Below are 20,411 nucleotides of genomic sequence, written 5' to 3'. Positions count from 1 at the left end.
TTCGAAATGGGTGCGCGGCACGACAGTAATAGACAGCCGAGCTCACATGCATCTAACCGCTGGCACAGCTTGGAAGAAAAGCGGCGTTGTAACAAATGATGCTCTCTCACACAGGTTCCAGATGTATGATGCATGTTTTGTGTGTATTTTTTCTATTCCGCTTCAACTTGAACACTAAAAAAAAAATTGCTCTTCTCGTCATGCCGGAATAAACAGCTGATGACGGCGCATTCTCCAGCAACAGGCGCGAGTGGCTGCTGACTCAGCACTTTTTTGGAGAGCCGTCGCCAGCTGCTGCCCGTAATGTTAGAGCCGAGCAAAGGTTGAAGCCCTTTCTCGTAAGTGAAGGGAAGGCGATGCACTGGTGATGTTCTTACAAATCACTCATTAGATCGCTGTAATCGTGGCGCATTCGGGCACACTGTCATGTGGTATTTTTTCAACTACGTGGGCTTTCGTTTCTCCCGAATACAAACGATCATGTTAAGTCTATCTCGTTGGAAGTTCCTGGGTTGGGCAATATCTGTGAAGCTCCACAGCTTTCCTATTGATACCTGAATGTTTCAAGCTATATTTAATATGTTAATGAATTTATCTCGGCTAATTGCTAAAAAGAAAGATGAGCAATGAAATGGTACTGTAAGTTTAGATAAACGCTAACATCCACGCAATTTCTGTTTTGAAGAACGCATAGGCTATTTCAATATCTTGGCCGAAGTTAGCTGGGACATCGTGTGTGTGTTTGTGTGTGTGTGTGTGTGTATATATATATATATATATATATATATATATATATATATAGAGAGAGAGAGAGAGAGAGAGAGAGAGAGATATGAAGCATGAGGAGAAGTGGTTCTTGCGAGCGGTGATCCTCACCCCAAAGTAAATTTCTGGCTAAACCACTGGTTGAACGCTTACTCCAGAAAAAAAAATTTTTTCTGGCTTTTCTTTTGCATGTGTACATGAAGTTCCTTAGGGCACTATTTTACTATGCAGTAACGAAACAATAGTAGCATCAAAATTTCACTCCCTAGCTGATTAGTTGTTTGGGTTCAGCAAACACCTTCCCTTTTCAAGATTGCTTTTTGTATTTATAAGCAGTATCATAAAAGGTTCCTATAAAAAATGAATATGCCTACAACTTCGATCATCACTCCACATGTGAGAAGTGCAAAAACCAAAAGAAGATTATGACAGCTTAGTTAACAAGAAAACTCGATACTTACCGCTGTGTGAACTCCAGGCAGAGGCTTGTGTCTTTGGGGTATGCAACGTTGAACGCGAAGTGAACAAAAAACATCAGCTTGAACGCCTGGCAGGGGTTCGTTGCACGCATCGCTGGCAGGCTGTCGACACATACGACGAAGCTCTTAGCAGTAAGAAAACTGCCTCCTGCACAAAACAAGTTTTAAATCAGGAATGCTTGCCCAAATGTGGTACCACAGAAAATTATACCTTTTGCAATGATGAAAGGAGAACACGGCATGTCCCCAAGGTCGTCATCACTAGCAGATTCCTGGTGTAAGAGAAATTTATAAAGGCATATAAGAATTAATGTCTGCCCAGGTAGCACAATGTGAAAGCTGAAACCTTACACTGGTTACAAATAAGCATGTGGCAAAGCATAAGTTTGAATAAGGCGTTTCAGTGCTTGCTCAGGCTAGTGATAATGTTCTTCCCCCACACTCTGTAGTGAATTAAATGCTTCGGCTTATATGTAAATAGATGTTGGCCACATGTTAAGGCCCTAAAAACCAGCACAGACATTTAAACATGTTGGCTTAATTATTTACAATACTGGGACTAATATATAGCTATATATAGAGCATTGCATGCACAATGCGAAGACGTGGATTCGTATCCCACCTGTGGTCAGTTGTTTTTTCATCCACTTTCATTTACATTAATTTATCATTTCTTTAACTCAATTAGCAAGTACAAGTAATTTCCTCTATGATGTCCTTAGTGTCTTTGTTGTCTTATTATACGATATATATGTTATGGATATAGATAATCAGCAAAGGTTTCTACCGGCCAGTTTACTAAAGGAATTATAATGTTCCGACAAACATGACTATTGTACGTTTTTAAGCTTTATTTTGCCAACAATTTTGGGAATGGTATTCCTTTCGTCAGGGCTGGTTTAGAACTATTCTGTTAGACCAATATAAGGACACAGAACAAGTGAGGAAGTGCGATTCCCACCTTCGCACACTTGAGAGTGAAGGCAAGGGACAGTATGCAATATTGCACGACTCTCAAAGCAGTCATGGCAGCATAAGATTGCGACAAACACAGAAACAGGGGATGTGGGAACAGCGGAAGTACAGTGCTCACGGAATTAAACGCGACACGAAGCATTTAGTAGAACCCTGCATATGTGCAAAGTACGCGAGAGGCACCATGTCATGTCGCAAGGAATTTGATCACCGAAGGTGTCGAGGACTCCGACGTAGATGTATGCACCAGAATTACGTTGTCGCGACACGAACTGCAGCCAGTGGAAATGAAAGTATGCGCATTACTTAGCCCTAAAAATATGCATTTCATTCCTTGAGCACTCTACAGAAAATGAGAACAGAGTGAATGTGAAGAGCAATATAAGGGAAAGAGGTATTAAGCGCAGCTCTTGGCTCAACCAAGTGCTGTCTCCCCAGTAAAATGCCACCAGTTATGAGTGGGCTGCCCACATCAGGAACCATGTTACGTTATTATAGTCAAATACAACTCAATAGCAGAAGAGGCCTTCTGTCCAGTGATGTCAAGAGACTGTCATGGCATTGCAGTTAATCTGGTTAACCAGCAGATGACTTTTCACTTGCCAGCCCCTTGGAATGTCATGCTAACAGGTGAAAGGGGATTAACCGTATCATGACAATCTCATTATTGACTGGCTTCTTTGAGATGCATTTACTACATTTTTACATTGCACCCAGCTTTACACAATGTTGCGTTATCTAATTGTATTTGACAATGTTAGCTTTATATTGTTACGTAGGAAGATGCAGAAGAAAAGCTATATACAAGCATATTTACAAGGAAACACGCCGCACTTGGCCAAGAGGCAACAGCCCGCGCTAGCCTCTAATCGTCGTCGTCACACTGCTCGCCTCTTCGTCATCGCAAATACTGTTCTGTAGCACTATAATAACAGTAATGTAGACAAGAAATAATACAATATGGTATGATATGTGGGGTTATATGTACAAAACTGACACATGAGCTATGAGAGATGTCATAGCGGACCGGTACGGATTTGATAGATTTCTAAGATTGAGGTAATAGTTCTGCGGAAATCCGCAAGGTGGAGAGAAGTAATTAATAAAGGGAAAATCAGACATCCACCCATTCGAAGTAATTGCTACAAAGGAAACGCATACGGGTTCCTCGAAAGATAAGCCTCACATTTCAAGTAAAATTTGTCCTGGTCCGGGACTCGAACCCGGGACCACCGCCTTTCCGGGCCAGCTGTTCTGCCAATTTAGCTAACCAGGCGGCAAGCAGATGGCAGGGCGAAGTCGAATTTGTCAACAACTCGAAGCAAAGGCAAGAGTTTGAGGTAATAGTTCTGCGGAAACCCACAACTGTGATTTCCCTTTATTAATTACTTCTCTCCACCTTCCGGGTTTCCGCAGAACTATTACCTCAAACTCTTGCCTTTGCTTAGAGTTGTTGACAAATTTGACTTCAGCCTGCCATCTGCTAGCTGCCTGGTTAGCTCAGTTGGTAGAGCGGCTGCCCCGGAAAGGCGGTAGTCCCGGGTTCAAGTCCCGGACCAGGACGAATTTTTCTTCAACTGTGAGGCTTTTCTTTCGAGTAACCCGTATGGGTTTCCTTTGCAGCAATTGCTACGAATGGGTGGATGTCTGATTTTCTTTTAATTATTTCTAAGATTGCAATGCTTACCTCGACTACCTTGCAGAATAGCTCCCGGTCTTCATCGAAGATGGCAAGTAGGAGGAGGGGAGTGGCTTCATACTCTACAGCCATTGATTTCGTTTCAATTCTGGCCTTTTCAATTTCCTCTAGGCATGTCCTCACGTTCGGCTTCTTTATTAAGCTGTGAGCATACCTAAAAACCTGTCGCCCAACAGTCTTAACTTTATCGTCAAATGTTTGCGAGGCACTGAACCCCAGCAGTGTATTGACATGTGAACACATGTGTGCTTCTTCAAAGAGGAAAGGCCAGTTCTCCTTCACGTTCACCACGCTTCTGCTGGCATTAATCACCTGCCTCTGTGACGAATACGTTTCGGCCATTAGCTGTGTGACTCGTGAACTGTTTGGGGAAGCTAGCCTGAATTGGGCTTGCAACTCTTTTCTTTTGTTCTCTTGAGTTTCAGCTGTTTCCGTAGACGGAAGGTCAGGCTGCCAGGCTACACAGCCATAAGAATCTTTTTGGAGTTGTGGTTTCTTTGTGGTCAATTCTTCATCTTCTGAAAAACACCGCTTCGAACACTCAGAACTGTGCCTTCTTTTGTTGTTAATACAATTCTCCAGCTTCCATAGAAGCGTTTCTAGTCCTGTAGCAATGATGGTGCCATTGAGGGTGTCCTCAAAAGTTCTTGGATATTTGCTGACAATTTCACTCGCAATGACTCGCAGCACTTTTCGCCCAGGCTTCTGGTAGCAGGCAAGCACCCTGTCACTTAGTGTCCTAATCATTTCATTCAGATCACTTTTCAGTGGGCGCCTGCCATCTTGACATGCTTTCATGAGTTCGGGTGGAAATGCGTCCCATGGAATATCAAAAGCCTGGCCCAGCAAGCTCACAGAAGCTTCGCTTCCTTGGGGAATGGACGCTTGCACGGCTGGTGAAGCAGCTGTCTGGAACTTTTCGAGCAGGATGCGTCTGCTGACAACCCTCAGGAACATTAGGTCACCCTCCACTACATACTTGAGGTGCTCAAGTGACTGAACACCACAGTCCAGCAGTTTCTGTACAATCTGTTCGACCACTTCATTGTCCAAGTGCGGCAGCCAACTGGAAATATGCTGTCGCAAGTCCATTCTGCCTGTCAAAAGCATGAAATCAAACAAAATCTAATATAGCATGCTTCAACACAACAACAGGGTACTTGTTGCGGGCGAGTTTATACTGCACCAATGGAGTCCAATCAAGGAGGCTTTCAAGCTTCATGCATTTGAAAGGACCATCACTACTGATAATGCTGTAGAAAAGCATAGCAGGCTCATATCTTGTGTGGACAGTTCTTAATAAGAAAAAGTGATCGCCATTACTGGCAAGAATAAGCCTAATCTCACCAAAAACTGGAGCGCCATCCGTCCGCCTCATGACAACAAGCATGTCCTGTTTGTAAAGGATGCCACGGATAGTAGCTTGACTGGCCGAGAATATATTACCTTCCTCAATGATCACATCGCGTACTTCCTTTTGTATTTCTGGTGTGCAAAGCTCACTACAGAATGAGGAACTATTGACTAAACCATGAATACCTGCTCCTGTGTTCTTATATGCCTGATAAAGCTGATGGCGCTCAGAAAGTGTGTGCGTCAAGTTCCTGAAATTCTGGCAATTTCTTGCACACTTACGGAAATAGCTGTGCTTACTTTCACACCTCATTGTCCACATCTTTATCAGTGGGCCAAACTGTGTAATCAGAAACGGGTAATGAATCAGGTAATGATGCTTAGGCTTCATGGCAACATAAGGGAAGAGGTGTGCTCTGCCCGTCATGTAGTCCTCTATAAGGTCTTGCAGCCTCATAACCATGGGGAGTGTGATACTATGTGCAGTAACAAGCTGAACAATTTCAGAAAGCAAAAGAACTTGTTGCCAGATATCATTTTCCGTAGACTGAATTGAACCAAGTAGAAACAATGGAAGAAAGCGCAACATGTTCCAGTTTTGAACCGCATGGCCTCCTAGTGCTTTCTTGAAGTGAACTTCACACGGCCGGTCTGCCAAATCATCATGTTTAAAATGAAAACAAGTTATGCGCTGATTAAGGTCTTCAAGCGAAATCCACTTGAGAACCGTTACAAAATGCTGAATATACAAAGAAAGGTCAAATGAAACAACACCCTCAAATAAATCATGTGCCAAACAAGGAGGGAGACCTGGAGCACACACATGGAAGTACTTCAATTGATTGAATAAGGAATTGAACTTCACTCCTTTTTCTATACTTGAACCATTGGCTTGCAGGGCTAATAAAGCACTATTGTAATTGGCCGGTGTTCTGATTTCTGAAATACCTGACAGTGCATTTGGAGAAAAAAGGTCTGCTCTTTCAGCCATGCAAAACCTACAGATGTGACTTGCAGAGCTAAAATTTTCCACAAAGCCTCCAATACCGTGGCTTCCAAGGTTGTCTCCAAGGATGGCAGTCACAGTGCCAAACAAACGCATTCCTCTTGAAGTTACGAAATGGCCAGCTTCCAACTTCTTCAGATCATCGAGCAAAGGCATAAACACTTTGGCCTGCCCAAAATATGCAAAATCATTTTCGTTGCAGAGCAAGCACAACTTAAGAGAATGAGCTGCATATCTTTTCCATGGATAGAGATTACCAAGGATTAAATAAACAGCAAGAAGTTTGTGTTTCTTCTTTGCAGAACCAATTGGATTCACGACCTCAAATGCATCTTGAAAGAGTATAAGCTTCAGTGCTTCAGGATGCTCCTTGTAAAGTGGAATAGACTGGAACATGTTTCCATCAGTGAAATCTTTCAGGACACCAGGGGTCTCGGGCAGTATCTTATCGCACTGTGATATCACATCTTCATTTTCAAGCATGGCTTCAAGTGTACTTAGAATTGGCACGTAATGAAAGGTAGCATTCTTGTTCTTGTTTTTTCCCAACAATATTTCTACAGGTGATACATACAGAAACTCTTTCTTGAAGAATGAAGAACGGCTATGTTCTGTCCTGAACACACCATCTGGTGCTCGATGCAGTGCCAAAACATAATCACTTTCAAATGTTTCATCTATCAGCTTATCTATGTCATCACTGTTAACAGCTTTTTCCCTGAGCTTTTCTTTGAGACAAGAAGCCATTGCTGAAGCATTTGCATTCTGTATGTCATATATAGCCTCAGAAATAACTTGAACTGTAGATGATGGCACATGGCGCTCAGATAAGAGTCGCAGGTACAGATGGGCAAAAGCAGTGCTAACGTCGTTCTTACAGCTTTCTTGCATGCTGCCTTGATGCAGTGCCAGTGTACTAGGTAGCTCTTCCTCCTCAGATGAATTGCTTCCAGTTTGTTCAGCATCATGTGGAGGGGTCGTAACAGTTGCTGAAACAGGCCTAGGCTCTTGAACTTCCACATCTGATACGGAGCAAAGGTACTTCCCGTGGTAACGTGAAAGATGGGAAGAAAAAGATGCCTTCTTATTGTATGCTTTCTTACATAACGGGCATGTCACTTTTTCACCTTGAACAATGTGAAGTTTCAGGTGGGCAATTAGAGCTTTATAATCTTTACAAACTTGTATGCAGCTGTCCACAGTGCAGACTAAGGCACAACGCTGCGCACTGATGGAAACACAGCTTTCTTGTTCAGCACGTCTAACCCGTCTGTGCTCACGACAGAAGTGACTGTAGAGCGAGCCAACTTTGCAAAATTTCTTGTAGCAGTCTTGAAAGGGGCATTTCACATAAAAATTGTTGACATTTTTGTGCAAAGCCACATGCCTGAGAAATGCGGAAAGTGTAGAGCTAACACAGCCACATATACTGCAGGGGTACATCTGAAAAGACCACAACAGCAACAAACAGTATTACTCAAACGAAACATTACTGGGGAATGACCACACTGTACGATGTGCAATTTAAGAGTAATCATCCAAACTGTGCACCCTGCATTTGATCTGGCATTCCTTTCACATTTTGGTACATGTTTTTAAATAGTGCATAGCAAAAATGCTAAAACAGCAGTATCATACAAGTAGGTTTAACACAGGTAGCTCTTAAAATCCAGCATTGTAGTGATACAACCATATCAAATTCCAGTGAGTAATGACCAGCTAGAATTTCCAAGACAAGTGAAGCAGATTTTTGATAGCCTTTGTATTTTTAGAAGTTTTGATCGGCGTTTTTAGACTTAATTTACATTTATTTAGATGTGGCTCCCAAATTACATCTTATGAATTGCCACCTTTTTACTTAGTAGAAAAGCCTTCCTCATAAACTCTAAGCATGGATCCAAAGCATGTGTGATCGAAATTCATCAGTATGGCTACAGTGTATTTCTCAGCACACAGAGGCCACAGCGCATCCTACTGAGTGCTCTGTTTAAAGGGTGCCCAAGAATGCTTTTCCAAGCTAAACTGCTGTCTTGTACGTTTAAGTTAAAAATAATTTTGCACTGACATTTTTGACGGCAAGATGTTCTTTTAATATATTAGCGACATTTCAGACTAATTTACCATTAACTAGTTGGGACGTTCACGTCACCTATGCTGATGTTGAATGAACTGAGGCAAATTTTGAAAGAGTGCTGCTGATGGAACTTGCCAAAACTTCATTACCATATGCCCTTCCCAACTCCCTATATATTCGTAGTAAATGGGAATATGACACAGTTTTATACCCATGCTACAGGGATATGTTCCATGGCATACGAATTGAACGGCATTCGGTCTCGACAGACTCCCGCAATGCTTCATGAGAACTTCAAAACAAATTCAGAAGCTTCAGCATTCACTTATTGTACTGCAATGGTGCTGCTGCTGCCATCAAATTTCGCTTTTGTTTGTTTGCTCATCTTCAGAGTGTAGAAAAGCAGATGTTGGCGGTCAGTACGTTGTCAGCAGCCGTCACTGGCATATCAATCAGTACTAGCTAGACCAACGACGACACCATATAACCAAAGATTCATGTTATCCTAGTCTGACAGGTTTGTCAGGACAACGAAGCGACAAATCCAGTCAAAGGATGATTGCCTGACCTATCCTGAGCAGATCGGTAGTTCAGCAAAACATATGCCAACGAGGCAATGGCTCGAATAGCTCAGCTTGTCTGACACCTTGTCAGTGTTAGAAGTCAACGGACCAAGCGGCTACATTTTATATGTGCACACTTCAAAAGTCATCAGCGATAAGCATTTGCTAAATTTTTTCATATTAATGGACGACGGTCCCCTTTCGCGAGTTCCGAGTCTGAAGTACTCGCGACTCCTACACAATGTCAGCGACTTGGTTATCAAGTGTTTCTCAGGCGGGCGATCGCATAGGCGCTTCCTAAAGAGTTATCGCACTGCGTAAACAAAGAAAGGTACGAACAGTGCAAAAGATAAGAGATCATTTAATGTAAGTAGAGTGCAGCTTGCGTTTTATGTTATGCCAATAAGCAGTGGCTGTCTGCACAAGGCTATGTAAACAACATCGCACTAGAGTGCTGTCATCAGCACATTTTTGCGGAAAGTCCCTGCTCATGCAGTAAATGCAGTATAGTTTACTGTTATCTTGAAGGTAACCATTTAGCGAGTGAACGAGCTTTTTGCTAAAGAAGCAGCAGAAAAACGCAAGCAGTATATATGAAAATTAACATCCACAGAGCCAAAGCAAACATCTGGCGCGGCTGAGTGGGCCAGGGTGAAATAATTGCTAAAGCAGCTTCAAACCCAAATGTTGACTTAATGTCATTGAAAAATGTCCTGTGGCAGTGCAAATTGGCAGTCGAGTTGAATGGCATTCAGTTACACGGAATTTGGAACGACCGCGTAGCAAGTTCCTTTTCAGTTCCTTTTCTCATGCGAATGCAATAAATGGGCAATGCCTTCAACTCTCCGGAGTGTGTTGACCCATGCACCGTAAGCATTCTTTGGCGAGTACTCCAGCGCCATTATGCGAAAAGGGCAATACCTTGTATTTGCAGAAAAATGTGTAATTTGCAAAGACATTTAATCCTTATAATAATGTAAATGTAGGTGATAGGTAGCTTTATAAGAGACAAGAAACAATTTAAATAAAAAGGAAATATAAAGCAAATACCCATATAGGTACATAAGGCTCCTAAATATGCATGGGAAAGCTTATAGTAGGGGTGGGCCAACTTGAAGTTTGGACGTGAGCCTACTAAAAATTGGAGGGGGGGGAGTTTGGGGTGGGCCAACTAGAAATATAGGGCTGGGCCGAGGCAAATTTGGGGGTGGGCCAACTAAATTTGTAGGCATGCCTACCTCATACTTAGGCAACTCTAGTACCTGCATTCTTTTCGACCGAAAATTAAAACGAGCGATGTTAAATCTCGCGAAATCATCTATGTACGATATTACTTGTGCCTGCATAAATAAAGAACAAAACAGTAACAAAAATAACATACTCTTGCGAGCTCTACTTGGACGAGAAACGAGTATGAAAACTCCGCGCTTTCCGAGTCACTGCACAGCCAGCCAATCGCGTACTTCTTAAGCCTAAAAACTTCCCGCGCTTTGTTTACTCTGATTTTGTGGTGCGGAAACCTACTAACAAAGCAAAATTTCTACACCTTTCATTTTCCTGCAGATTATAGTGCTCATTCGCGTTCCTCACTCACATGCGCTCTTTTCTGCGCATTGTGTATTCTTTATCAGACACAGTGAAGCAGACGTGGCGAATCGGTGGTGAAGCGACTCTCGAGCACAAGCCATTTCGAATGACTATAGCATTCGCTCTTAACGCAAGTGCAGGTGTGCCTTTGATTCTTTGCAAGCGCATAACGACGTTCCAAACTAGTTTTGGAGAATCCTAGTCTTAAGTTCTATATAGTGGAAGAGATCTGTCCACTCAAGATTTTGCAAGGTCCCTCAGCGATTCATTTTCGATGCCCTTTCGATAGCAGTACAGGCCCGCAACAAGAATTCCAAAAGACAACATAAAGTGTACCATTCATGCGGGTAAGAAAGTGCACCACTCACCTTTAGTGTGAATAGCCTGTACCTTGAAGATCACAGACGCAGCTCGCCGGTACTGCCGCCGGTCACGTCCACCATAAATTTATCCCGCCAATACATGAATGCAGGACCGCAGGAAAAGTAAGGACTGCGGAATGTATAATGTTTCTCATTTTGCGAGTTAATATTACGGACTATAACTTTTTGGCGCTTAATATATGCGAAGTGACTGATAAAAAGTTGCAAGTGTTTTTCAAATCACATTATTTTTGTAACAAATATGCCCACGTGACCAACCATTCGGTTGATTTGTGGGAGCGGCTCCAGGAACAGAAAATTTCTGTTCTTTTCAGGAACGTGTTTCTGTTAAGTGCGTAAAATAGATATTTTCTGTATGAGAACAGAAAATTTCTGTAAATATACCTGTTATTTTACACACATTTCTTACAGTGTACAGCGTACACGGGTTGCGCCCAGATTAACGATGTTTGTCTATTGTTAATCTATAGACATGCAAGACCACGACAACTCAGAGGTGGTGAATTCACCACCTCGTCTGCCGGCTTTCGCCACTTATTCAACACCTTTGCCACATCTTCACCATCTGACCTTCACCACCTGGGGACGTATTCTGAAACGTTCGCCGCGGCGAAGTTTCGCACTGGCCACGCCTCCGCCGTTGCGGCGCGCTCTGAATGGCTGCTTTGACAAAACCGGAAATTCAGGTGGCGCAAGTGCATTTCCGGTTTTGTCAAAGCAGCCATTCAGAGCGCGCCGCAACGGCGGAGGCGTGGGCAGTGCGAAACTTCGCCGCGGCGAACGTTTCAGAATACGTCCCCTGGTCTTCGGGAAGTGTACGTCCGGGAAGTAGCCAGGTTTAGGGTCTTCGGGAGCCTGGAAGACCTTGGTGACTCGGACGGTGCCTAGCTGCTCCGCCGCGATCCTCGTTCGGTGCAGCTGCACCGAACGCAGACTAGCAGTCTGCACGGCTTGCCCGCCGCGCCGGGGTTGTGGTGCCGTCGTGCATGAACCAGTGCCATATCATCGCGTTCGCAGAGGGCGGGGGGAATGGGAACTCGGAATTACATATTATAGATTTTCTTCTATAGACATTCAATACACCGGGAGTGGAGAAAAAAATAAAAACCTTGTCGACTATTGTCCATAACATAGAGAGTCTATAGACAAAGTATGGACTAAAATAAACAGAAACTGCATCGGCTTTCGTCTACAGGTAGTCCATATAGAGGGGAAGTAGACAAAGAAGAAACAAACACCTTATCGACTTTTCTATAGACCGTCTATAGACAGCGAGTAGACAAAAAGAAATAGAAACCTTATCGACTTTCGTCTATAGAAAGTCTATAGACAAAGTATGGACAAAAATAGATAGATACTGTATCCACTTTCGTCTATAGGTAGTCCATAGAGGTGAAGTAGGCAAAAAGAAACACCTTATCGACTTTTTCTATAGAAAGTCTATAGACGGCGAGTAGACAAAAAGAAATAGAAACCCTATCGACTTTCATCTATAGAAATCTATAGACAAAGTATAGACAAAAATAGATAGAGACTGTATCCACTTTCGTCTATAGGTACTCCATAGAGGGGAAGTAGGCAAAAAAGAAACAAACACCTTATCGACTTTTTCTATAGAACGTCTATAGACTGCGAGTAGGCAAAAAGAAATAGAAACCTTATCGACTTTCGTCTATGGAAAGTCTATAGACAAAGTATGGACAAAAATAGATAGACACTGTATCCACTTTCGTCTATAGGTAGTCCATAGAGGGGAAGTAGACAAAAAGGCAACAAACACCTTATCGACTTTTTTCTATAGACCGTCTATAGACTGCGAATAGACAAAAAGAAATAGATACTTTATCGGCTTTCGTCTATAGACAGTCTATCGACTTTGTATCAACAAAAGTCGAAATATATAGAAAGGAAAGGTCGTCTATGAAAAGTCTATGGACTTTCTATAGACAGTCTAAAGTCATTTTTGTAAGGGTACCACGCTACTTTCGACAACCCTTTGCACGCGAAAAATAAGAAAGCGTACTCCCATTCCAGCTGCCGTCATCAAACATGCCGTCCATGGATGCGTAGAGCCCGCTTTCTCTTCCCCAATAAAATAGCACGCGACGCCCATGCGTAAGGCTGTAGTTCTAGGGGGTTTGAACCGACGTTCGCCTTTCGCGCTTCAGTTCGCTGGTGTGTGGGGAGGTGTGAACCGCTGGCACGCGTAATAATCGCATGAACATGGAGTCCACTTCAGCGGTGGACTAGGATTTCGCGTGCCCTAAGGTTGGCTACACGTTAGGCGCCTCACACGCGATGCCGCAGCCTTGACGCTGACGTGTGGGGAATTTCTCTTTAAAAAAATAGTTGCGTGCAGCGCAAGCGTAGGTTTAAGCTAAAGCGCCGAACGGCCCAACGGGGTATGCGAGCCACCGAGAATCTCCTGCAGTAGCTCACTCGTCGGGTGTGACAACTTTCACACCTCGACTAGTGCGGAGTAGCACGTGCAAGCACTTGTTGTACGGACGCCGAGCTGCACGCGAGCAGAGTGCAAGCAGGTGTGAAGCTTCTCGTCTTGCGGTTTCTACAGAAAAAAGCATACTGCACGGCATTTCGGGGCAACGGCTCAACGGTAGTATGCCGCCGAAACGAGTGACCGGCACTTTGTCGAAGCTGTTCGTCTCAAGGTTTCGCGACTCCCCTGAGGTGATTTTCGTGCCTCGTCGAAAGTCTGATGTGAGGAGTAAACAGAAAGCCAGCTAAGCAATCTGGTCTCCTTGCCCGTTGTGGAAGAGTACCATAAAAAGCCCGCAGCCCAACGCATTAGAGGTGCAGACGCGATCCCATATAGCTGGTGCTGACTTCACTTACCGCGTCCGTCGTACTTTCTACGCAACCCTGTAAAACAAAAAAGAAATGCGCGCTTCGTTCGTATTCGTGGGTCTCTGCTCCCTGGTTCTCGCATGGGGCGTTGCCGAATCTGATGCCCAGAGTGAGCAAGGTGAGTACTGGCGACGATGGCTCATATCGATAACAGAAAATATTTAACGTATATTTTTTTCTTTTTTCACCCTTATTACTTCAAATATTTCGCTGTTCCGGAACCTTTCTTTTTCATTGATGGCCAAGTATTTTATAAAGTTCTTTTGTTGTTTGTATTTTTGCACGTTTAGGCGAAATGTTTTGTATTATTTTTTTTCCTGCCCGTTACTGTCAATTTTGTTTACTTCATTTAGTTTTACCTCAGTTGCTCCTTGGGATTGTATCATTTCTTGCGTTAGATTTATTGTAACTCCCAAATGCACACGTATATATGTTGTACTTGCTTTCTGTAATGTTTCCTTGTATATGAGTTCAATGCGGTGCTCCTCGTTGCTTTAGAAAAAGCATATTTATAAACTGCAGGGGGTCCCGATACAGTCATCGTCTATGCAACCTTCTTCTGTATATTATTTGTTCTTTATAACCTGTAATCTATTACGAATAAATCAGTTTCAGTAACCTAGCGTTTATTACGAGCCAACCCTGCTAGCGTGACGTGAAAATTTTGAGAGCACTGAGCATGTGCCTGCGTAGTGTAAACTATATTCTATAGTGTTAGGATTATTGGCACTTCACAAAGATTGGTACAAGTCAAAGGAGTTCGGATTGGTCTTTAGTAACTAGGGGCGTTTTTATGCGAGTAAAACCAAATAACGTTTTGTTTTAACAATGGAAATAACACTCGACAGAGTGATGATAGCTATCAATGAAACATTTCAGAGCAGTAAGCTTGATAAGCGAGACAGTTGGTTGACATTCGTCATAAAACACAGGAACGACAGGACCAGGCATTACAGGGCATAATGTTAAGGTTAAACACACTGTACTGTTAAAATGTTTGCACGCCTAATGGTGTTTTCTTGTCGCACCCTTACCCTTAAGGCCTTAAAAAATTTTATAGAAGCCGACAACGGAGCTCTAACTAGACTTGCGATGACAAAAGACGTAGTTGAAAACTATGTTATCATTCCACCAGCCTTGGGCGCACAGAAATATCCGACAAAACAATTTCACAGGGAGAGATATGAAACTTTCCTGTTTCTTCCAGTACGTATCACACCCGATAGCCCTATGGTCATATATAGCTTAAGGTCTATGAGGTTACTGGTAGATACGTCAGCTATCTTGCAGAATTCGCATCTTCGTGTGAGAGGTGTGTGATATGGATACTAAGTGATATGCCTACATGTCCTGTATACATGGGCCTCACGGCTACTGAGGTCTCTCTCGCCACGGCTACAGGTTAAAGCCCTCAGATCCGTTAAAAGTACCGTCAACTGCCGGGACAGCCTCCTGATTCGTGCCGGGAGAAAAAAAAAAACATTTATTTGCGTAAGCCCTGCGAGCCACCTTACATGAAGCGGTTGTGCGAAATTTGGCGGCCAATCCGGGAATTCAGCGTCTCACTCAGAGCCGTTGGCTTCTTTCTGCTTCCCTTTGCGCTAACAAACGGAGAAGAATGCGGCGGCTGCGAAAGCAGTTATCGTCATATCAAAGCCAAGTCATATTAAAGGACACGCTTGTGTCGTCTGCTAGCTGCTCCTGGCACCAGCTAGGGGGCCCGCTGAAGTTATCTTCCAATCGCGTAGCTCGGCCGCAAGGACCAAAGCGTTTTCGCTGCTTTTCGGTTATGCATAGGCTTTACTGAGGGGATGTGGAAGGAACCCCGAGTCATGTCTGCCCAAATTACTGCTTTAGAGTTAACTTCTCATATCAACTTTCCGGAGTCACTGCATGCAGCGCCACTGCGCCTGCATGTATCAATTACTGCGTTCGTCGGAGCAAAGTAGGGTTGCTCTCGGAGACTTCTAAGGCTACTTGCAATCTGGTGCTTAAATTTTCTGCCGAGAGCTTTAAGCCTAAGCAGGAGAACAATAAAACAATAAAAGACTTGTAGATCGCAATTGGCAGCGCGGCAACCCGTGTTACGAGCTGGTTTCTTAGGCGACGATGGCTCTTGCTGAACCTATACGTCACTTTTCGTGTCACTTTACGCTACGTGTTCATGTCTCTTCTTGGACAGAAATGAAGAAAGCGCAGAAAATGATGGCATGTTTGCAAGGAAGCGATGTCAAAGTGAAAATGGAGCGGATCAAGAAGGTAAGGCTGGTTGATGACACACCGCCATGCTGCTTTGCTAACGTCGCTAGTGTCTTGTACTACGAATAATACCAATGCGCATCCATTGACGCCACATTTAAAGCAGGAAAGTCACCCTTTCCACTAGAGACAGGGAGGGAGAGAGAGAAAATAAAATTTGTATAAACGAGTACCCGAACGTATAGGTATAGCTCTTTTCTCGCTCGGTTGACCACTTCGAACTTGTCCGTCGAGCAGGAGCTGGACAGCGCTGCCTCCCATTGACGTGTGGTGACCGTGTGGTATGGGTGTGAGCTCTGGTGCGCTTGCGCATGCGCATACCATGTGGCATAGCGTTGCGCATGCATCCCAGTGTGGACATTTATAGGGATACAATACAGGGTGCATGACATGGTGCAGACTCAAGTGTAGATGTGTGTTCGTCTGGAGTTTCCGCCATGCTACGACATCATTTCGCGTGAAGCATAATGCGGCAGTGGTATAGTGTTCACTACAGCATGTCGGTGTTGCCACTGCGCTAGTACTATTTGAGGTTCTGGTTTGCCGTTAACTAACCTTGCTGCTAACTTCAGCACAACTGAAAGAATTAAGACATCCTCGTAGGTATTTACTTCAGCCAGTGCATTCGCTTCAGTTCGAGTCGGCCACAGGCTGAGCCAGTCATTTCACAGCGCAGCTGCGTTGGCGCCTAAGTGCGCCAGTTGGTGATAACAGACGGTGTAGTACGGACGACAATACCGGTCCACCGTTTTTACAGGTCTAGGTGCACGGCACTAAGCATTGTCGCTCCACTAGCAATCAGTCAGTAGGCGCGTTTATCGTCAAGTCGGCATTTTAAGCGCCCATTTCAACCTAAGAAAATGGTCTGTTCAACTGAGCATACACACACGCACACACACACACACTTAAAAAGCGAGGAGACGTGGATAAGTCCTGCTCACGTTGACAATTTTTCGCTTCTACATCCTGAGCTGCATCCCGCTCCTTGTGGTAGGCGTCAGCGGTGATGAGGTCCCGGTAAGTGGCAACTACGCCAGATTAATTGACAAGAATTGCGAAGACTGGGCGACTTCCGTAGGTCTCGCCTCTCTATACATCGGCCTTTCGAGTCCTCGCGTACCAGAACGGTTCTCCAGAATTGGGACGCCTGTATTTTATCTCTCCTACAGTCATCGCAATTCATCACGAAATGCATTCGGCGTCTTATTCTTTTTTTTTCTTTTTGCATTTGGATGCATACTAATCGGGAGCTAAGGGCCATTTTTTTTCCCGCTTCCAACACGAGTTGCAAAAATCCACGCGCTGGTTCTTCCTACCCCAACCGCACGGCTGACGGCACCAAGTCAACTTTGACGAACTTTCGTACGGCCTGCCCTTTTGCGCTCCAAATATAACAGTGGGGGGAAGCCGACTAGCGGTGACTGCACGACGCGCGCAAGTCACAAGAAGTAGGCCCTACAAGTGAGCTTTGTGTTTATTTCGTCTTCATCCAATGTGAAACAGGCATTACAAGTTTTCCTTGTCATTTCTCCTCTTCTTTCCTTTTCTTTTATGAAACAGGGCGCGATGGCATGCAAGGACAAATCCCAAGACTACGAAGTGCTGGTACGTACAGAAAGATACGTATACCCCTTATTTATTTAAATATTTATTTATTTATTTATTTACCTATTAGGCGTTCAAGTGATGCACAATTTATAGATGCAACGGTAACTTCCAGTCATTCCGAACCAGTCCTTGCCGATACCTGCAGCGGCTGGAACCGCACGTCAGCGGAAGGTGCATGTGGAATGGCTGCTTGGGGTTATGCGGAGAAGCGGTGCCCTAGCTTTACGTTTAACGTAACCGAATCTTGCATCCTTTTCGTATTCTGCTCAAATCACGAACAAAACAGAAACAAGAAAAAAGAAAAGAAGAATCGTGCAGATCCAACGCACATGCTGTAATCTGTCTGAAGCGAAGCAGTTATTTTTTAAACGATACGCAACTAAATGCGATGCGCGCGATCGAATTCACGTTAATCCAATGCAAGGCGTAACGTCGCGCGATATTCATATTTACGCGCCGCAAAGGTCAGAACCGTAATGTGGAGCAACCTTTACGTCTACACACCGCACCGTTTACAAGCTGGCCGAAGTGCGAACAGCAGTAAGACTGCATTTGAGGCTTGCGTTGGCTACGCATTGTCTCGGATAAACCCTTCGCTTTGCGCACAACTCTAAAACGAGGCAGAACACGCACACACACACACACACACCACACAGAGCGCGAACGGGTGTGGCGTGTGTTCCGGCTCGTTTTAAACTTTACTGGCCGCGAACTTGCGATTTCGCCGTGGCCGCGCTCCGAGGAGGCACGTGATGTCACAGCACGTTCCTCGTCGTTGCGCTCGCCTCCGCTCGCTTCGCCAGCTGCGTCGCATGCCTTATAACATGTTCGAGGATTGAAAAGGAGAGCTCACATGCGCCATAACCACAGTTGAGGCGGCAGTATGGACGGCGACAATTCTGATAAGCAGGAGGAGGCCTGGAATCGACATCGGAACGAGATGAAGAGGAAACGAATCGCCCAGGAAACAGACGAACAGTGCGTTGAACGACTGGCTAAACGCCGCAGCATAGTATAGACAACCAGACTAACCTGGACTTGCAATCAAGATTAACCAAGGCTAACCATGGTATGCCTTAGCTTTCGCTACGTATTCCCTGGCATAGCCGAGTTAAGCCACTGTTTTTAAGTAATGCGCACAGCAGCCGCGCTCGTCCAAGGCAAGTCAGACAGCAGCTCGTCATGCTGTGAGACTTCGAAGCAGCGGCGCGTCGCGGGTACGAAGGCGGTGATAACGTTTGTCGATTGAGGAATACTATAATGAGACACGCAGGGGCAGAGAAGTGCGACGAATGTGCAAAGAAATTTATGGATTCTATAACACTTGCGCCACTGAAGCGCATAACCATTTTCAAGCATTGGCCAATAGCGGACGCATACCCGCTGGAACGTAGCCACGCGCCCCGAGGATGGGACAGCCGGAACGTAATGAATTCGAGGAAATTGAAGAAGCCATTCAGTATCGTGCGATATGGATATATAGGCAAAGAAAGCTTCACTTTCAAAGAGATGAAACCTCGAAATTATTTTGATAGAACCTTCTCGAGGAAGTATGGCAGGAGATAGCTGAAGCATAGAAATGCAAGGCACAGGTGTGCGGATGCAAGCGAATTCTAGCCTTGGGCTGTAGAGCCCGTTGCCAAGTGAAGTCGTTGAGGGCGTCGAGCATGACCGCCCAACTTTTGTTGTCTCTGCGGTTCCCTCACGTACTTTTCGCTTAAACCATGGCTGCTGGCCCACCTTTTGTGGTTGTGGATATTCCTGTATACTATTACCTCAGTATTTATTTAGCGTAAGTGTTACAAAGCCAAGGCGCTCAAACAGGTTGCCAGCAGGACAATGGGGTAAACCTCCGCTGACATTGATATGATTGCGCGACTGTCACTTAGCGACTGCGCCGCCATCCTTAGCTGTTCCTGAGGCGCTGTTCCATTCCACTACGCACAAATAATTTTACCTACAAAAGTGAATTTTTGCGCGTCGAAGTTTCAGTTATCTGCTAAAAAATGCGAGCGCAAATAGAGTATTACAAGAGGATACTTTGTAACGCTGCAGTCGCTAGACACAGGAGGTCGTAAAATTGAGTAGCTGGCGGTTAATATAATGAACTATTTAACATGGTGTTGCTAGCTTGACGGAAGGCAGGGGTCATAATTTTGACAGATAAATAAAATAAACTTGGTGAGGGTTGCCTGTTAAATTAATTGAAAATTTGTTGTGTCATTCTCGTCCACGTAGTAATTCAAGAACATTCCGGTGCTGAAATACTACATTTCTAGTGCGACAAAAAAAAAAGCACAGATACGTGTGTGAAGCCTCGTGAGGATCCTGCCACTGCGCTTCCACTCATGGGACGCAACCTAACTAAACTTATTCAATACCTTGCAGTTGACAGAGAATCACAAAAGAAGTAAAATGTATACTGATGTATGCGGAGTAGTAGAATCGCAATAACTATCTGTCTTAACTTCACCGTACAGGAACACAGGCATTTTTAGAACCAGTGCAAGCATAGCAGAAAGCTGAGTCGCACAGCAGCAGCGTCAACAAAATAGGATGAACGCAAACCAAACACGAATGAAAAGCACCGTGGTTGTACTGCGTGTTGCTCGCCTTTCACGTGTAGTAGGAATTTTCACTGCGTTTTGTGCAAAATTGTGTCGTTGGGAGGCGATATATCATCTGTGCACTGCATCAACGCGTTTCTTTAGCAAACAATCGGCGCAAATCGCTCACGGCGAAGCGCCGCCGTGTACATTTCATTGCTGGCCGCCGACTGCCCATCCGCACTAACG

General features: G+C 44.4%; 1 protein-coding gene and 1 non-coding gene across 2 annotated transcripts; one reads left to right on the top strand and one right to left on the bottom strand.

Moving 5' to 3' along the window:
* Window positions 1–1,178: 1,178 nt before the first annotated feature.
* Window positions 1,179–10,941, bottom strand: LOC135919507 (uncharacterized). The gene is made up of 4 exons (XM_065453380.2): window positions 10,870–10,941; window positions 3,907–5,015; window positions 1,456–1,516; window positions 1,179–1,392 (listed from the first exon to the last, which is right to left on the bottom strand). The coding sequence occupies exons 2-4, from the start codon at window positions 5,008–5,010 to the stop codon at window positions 1,223–1,225; spliced, it is 1,335 nt and encodes a 444-aa protein (XP_065309452.2). The 5' UTR covers window positions 5,011–5,015; window positions 10,870–10,941; the 3' UTR covers window positions 1,179–1,222.
* TRNAS-GGA (transfer RNA serine (anticodon GGA)) lies at window positions 3,709–3,783 on the top strand. Its single transcript has one exon. It is a non-coding gene; the product is annotated as a tRNA-Ser (tRNA).
* Window positions 10,942–20,411: the final 9,470 nt, after the last annotated feature.

The sequence above is a fragment of the Dermacentor albipictus genome, chromosome 2 (assembly GCF_038994185.2).
Source record: "Dermacentor albipictus isolate Rhodes 1998 colony chromosome 2, USDA_Dalb.pri_finalv2, whole genome shotgun sequence".
Classification (NCBI taxonomy): Eukaryota; Metazoa; Arthropoda; class Arachnida; order Ixodida; family Ixodidae; genus Dermacentor; species Dermacentor albipictus.
The sequence above is the reverse complement of the archived record's forward strand: the minus strand, read 5'-3'. Positions and strand labels throughout refer to the sequence as shown.

Bases quoted from the DNA above. Each gene is read 5' to 3' on its own strand.
- LOC135919507 (XM_065453380.2), bottom strand. From the start codon at position 5,010: ATGGACTTGCGACAGCATATTTCCAGTTGGCTGCCGCACTTGGACAAT. The intron at 1,517-3,906 runs GTAAGCATTGCA...CTCTTACACCAG, and splicing joins TATTCTGCAAGGTAGTCGAG to GAATCTGCTAGTGATGACGA. The intron at 1,393-1,455 runs GTATAATTTTCT...TGTTTTGTGCAG, and splicing joins TCCTTTCATCATTGCAAAAG to GAGGCAGTTTTCTTACTGCT.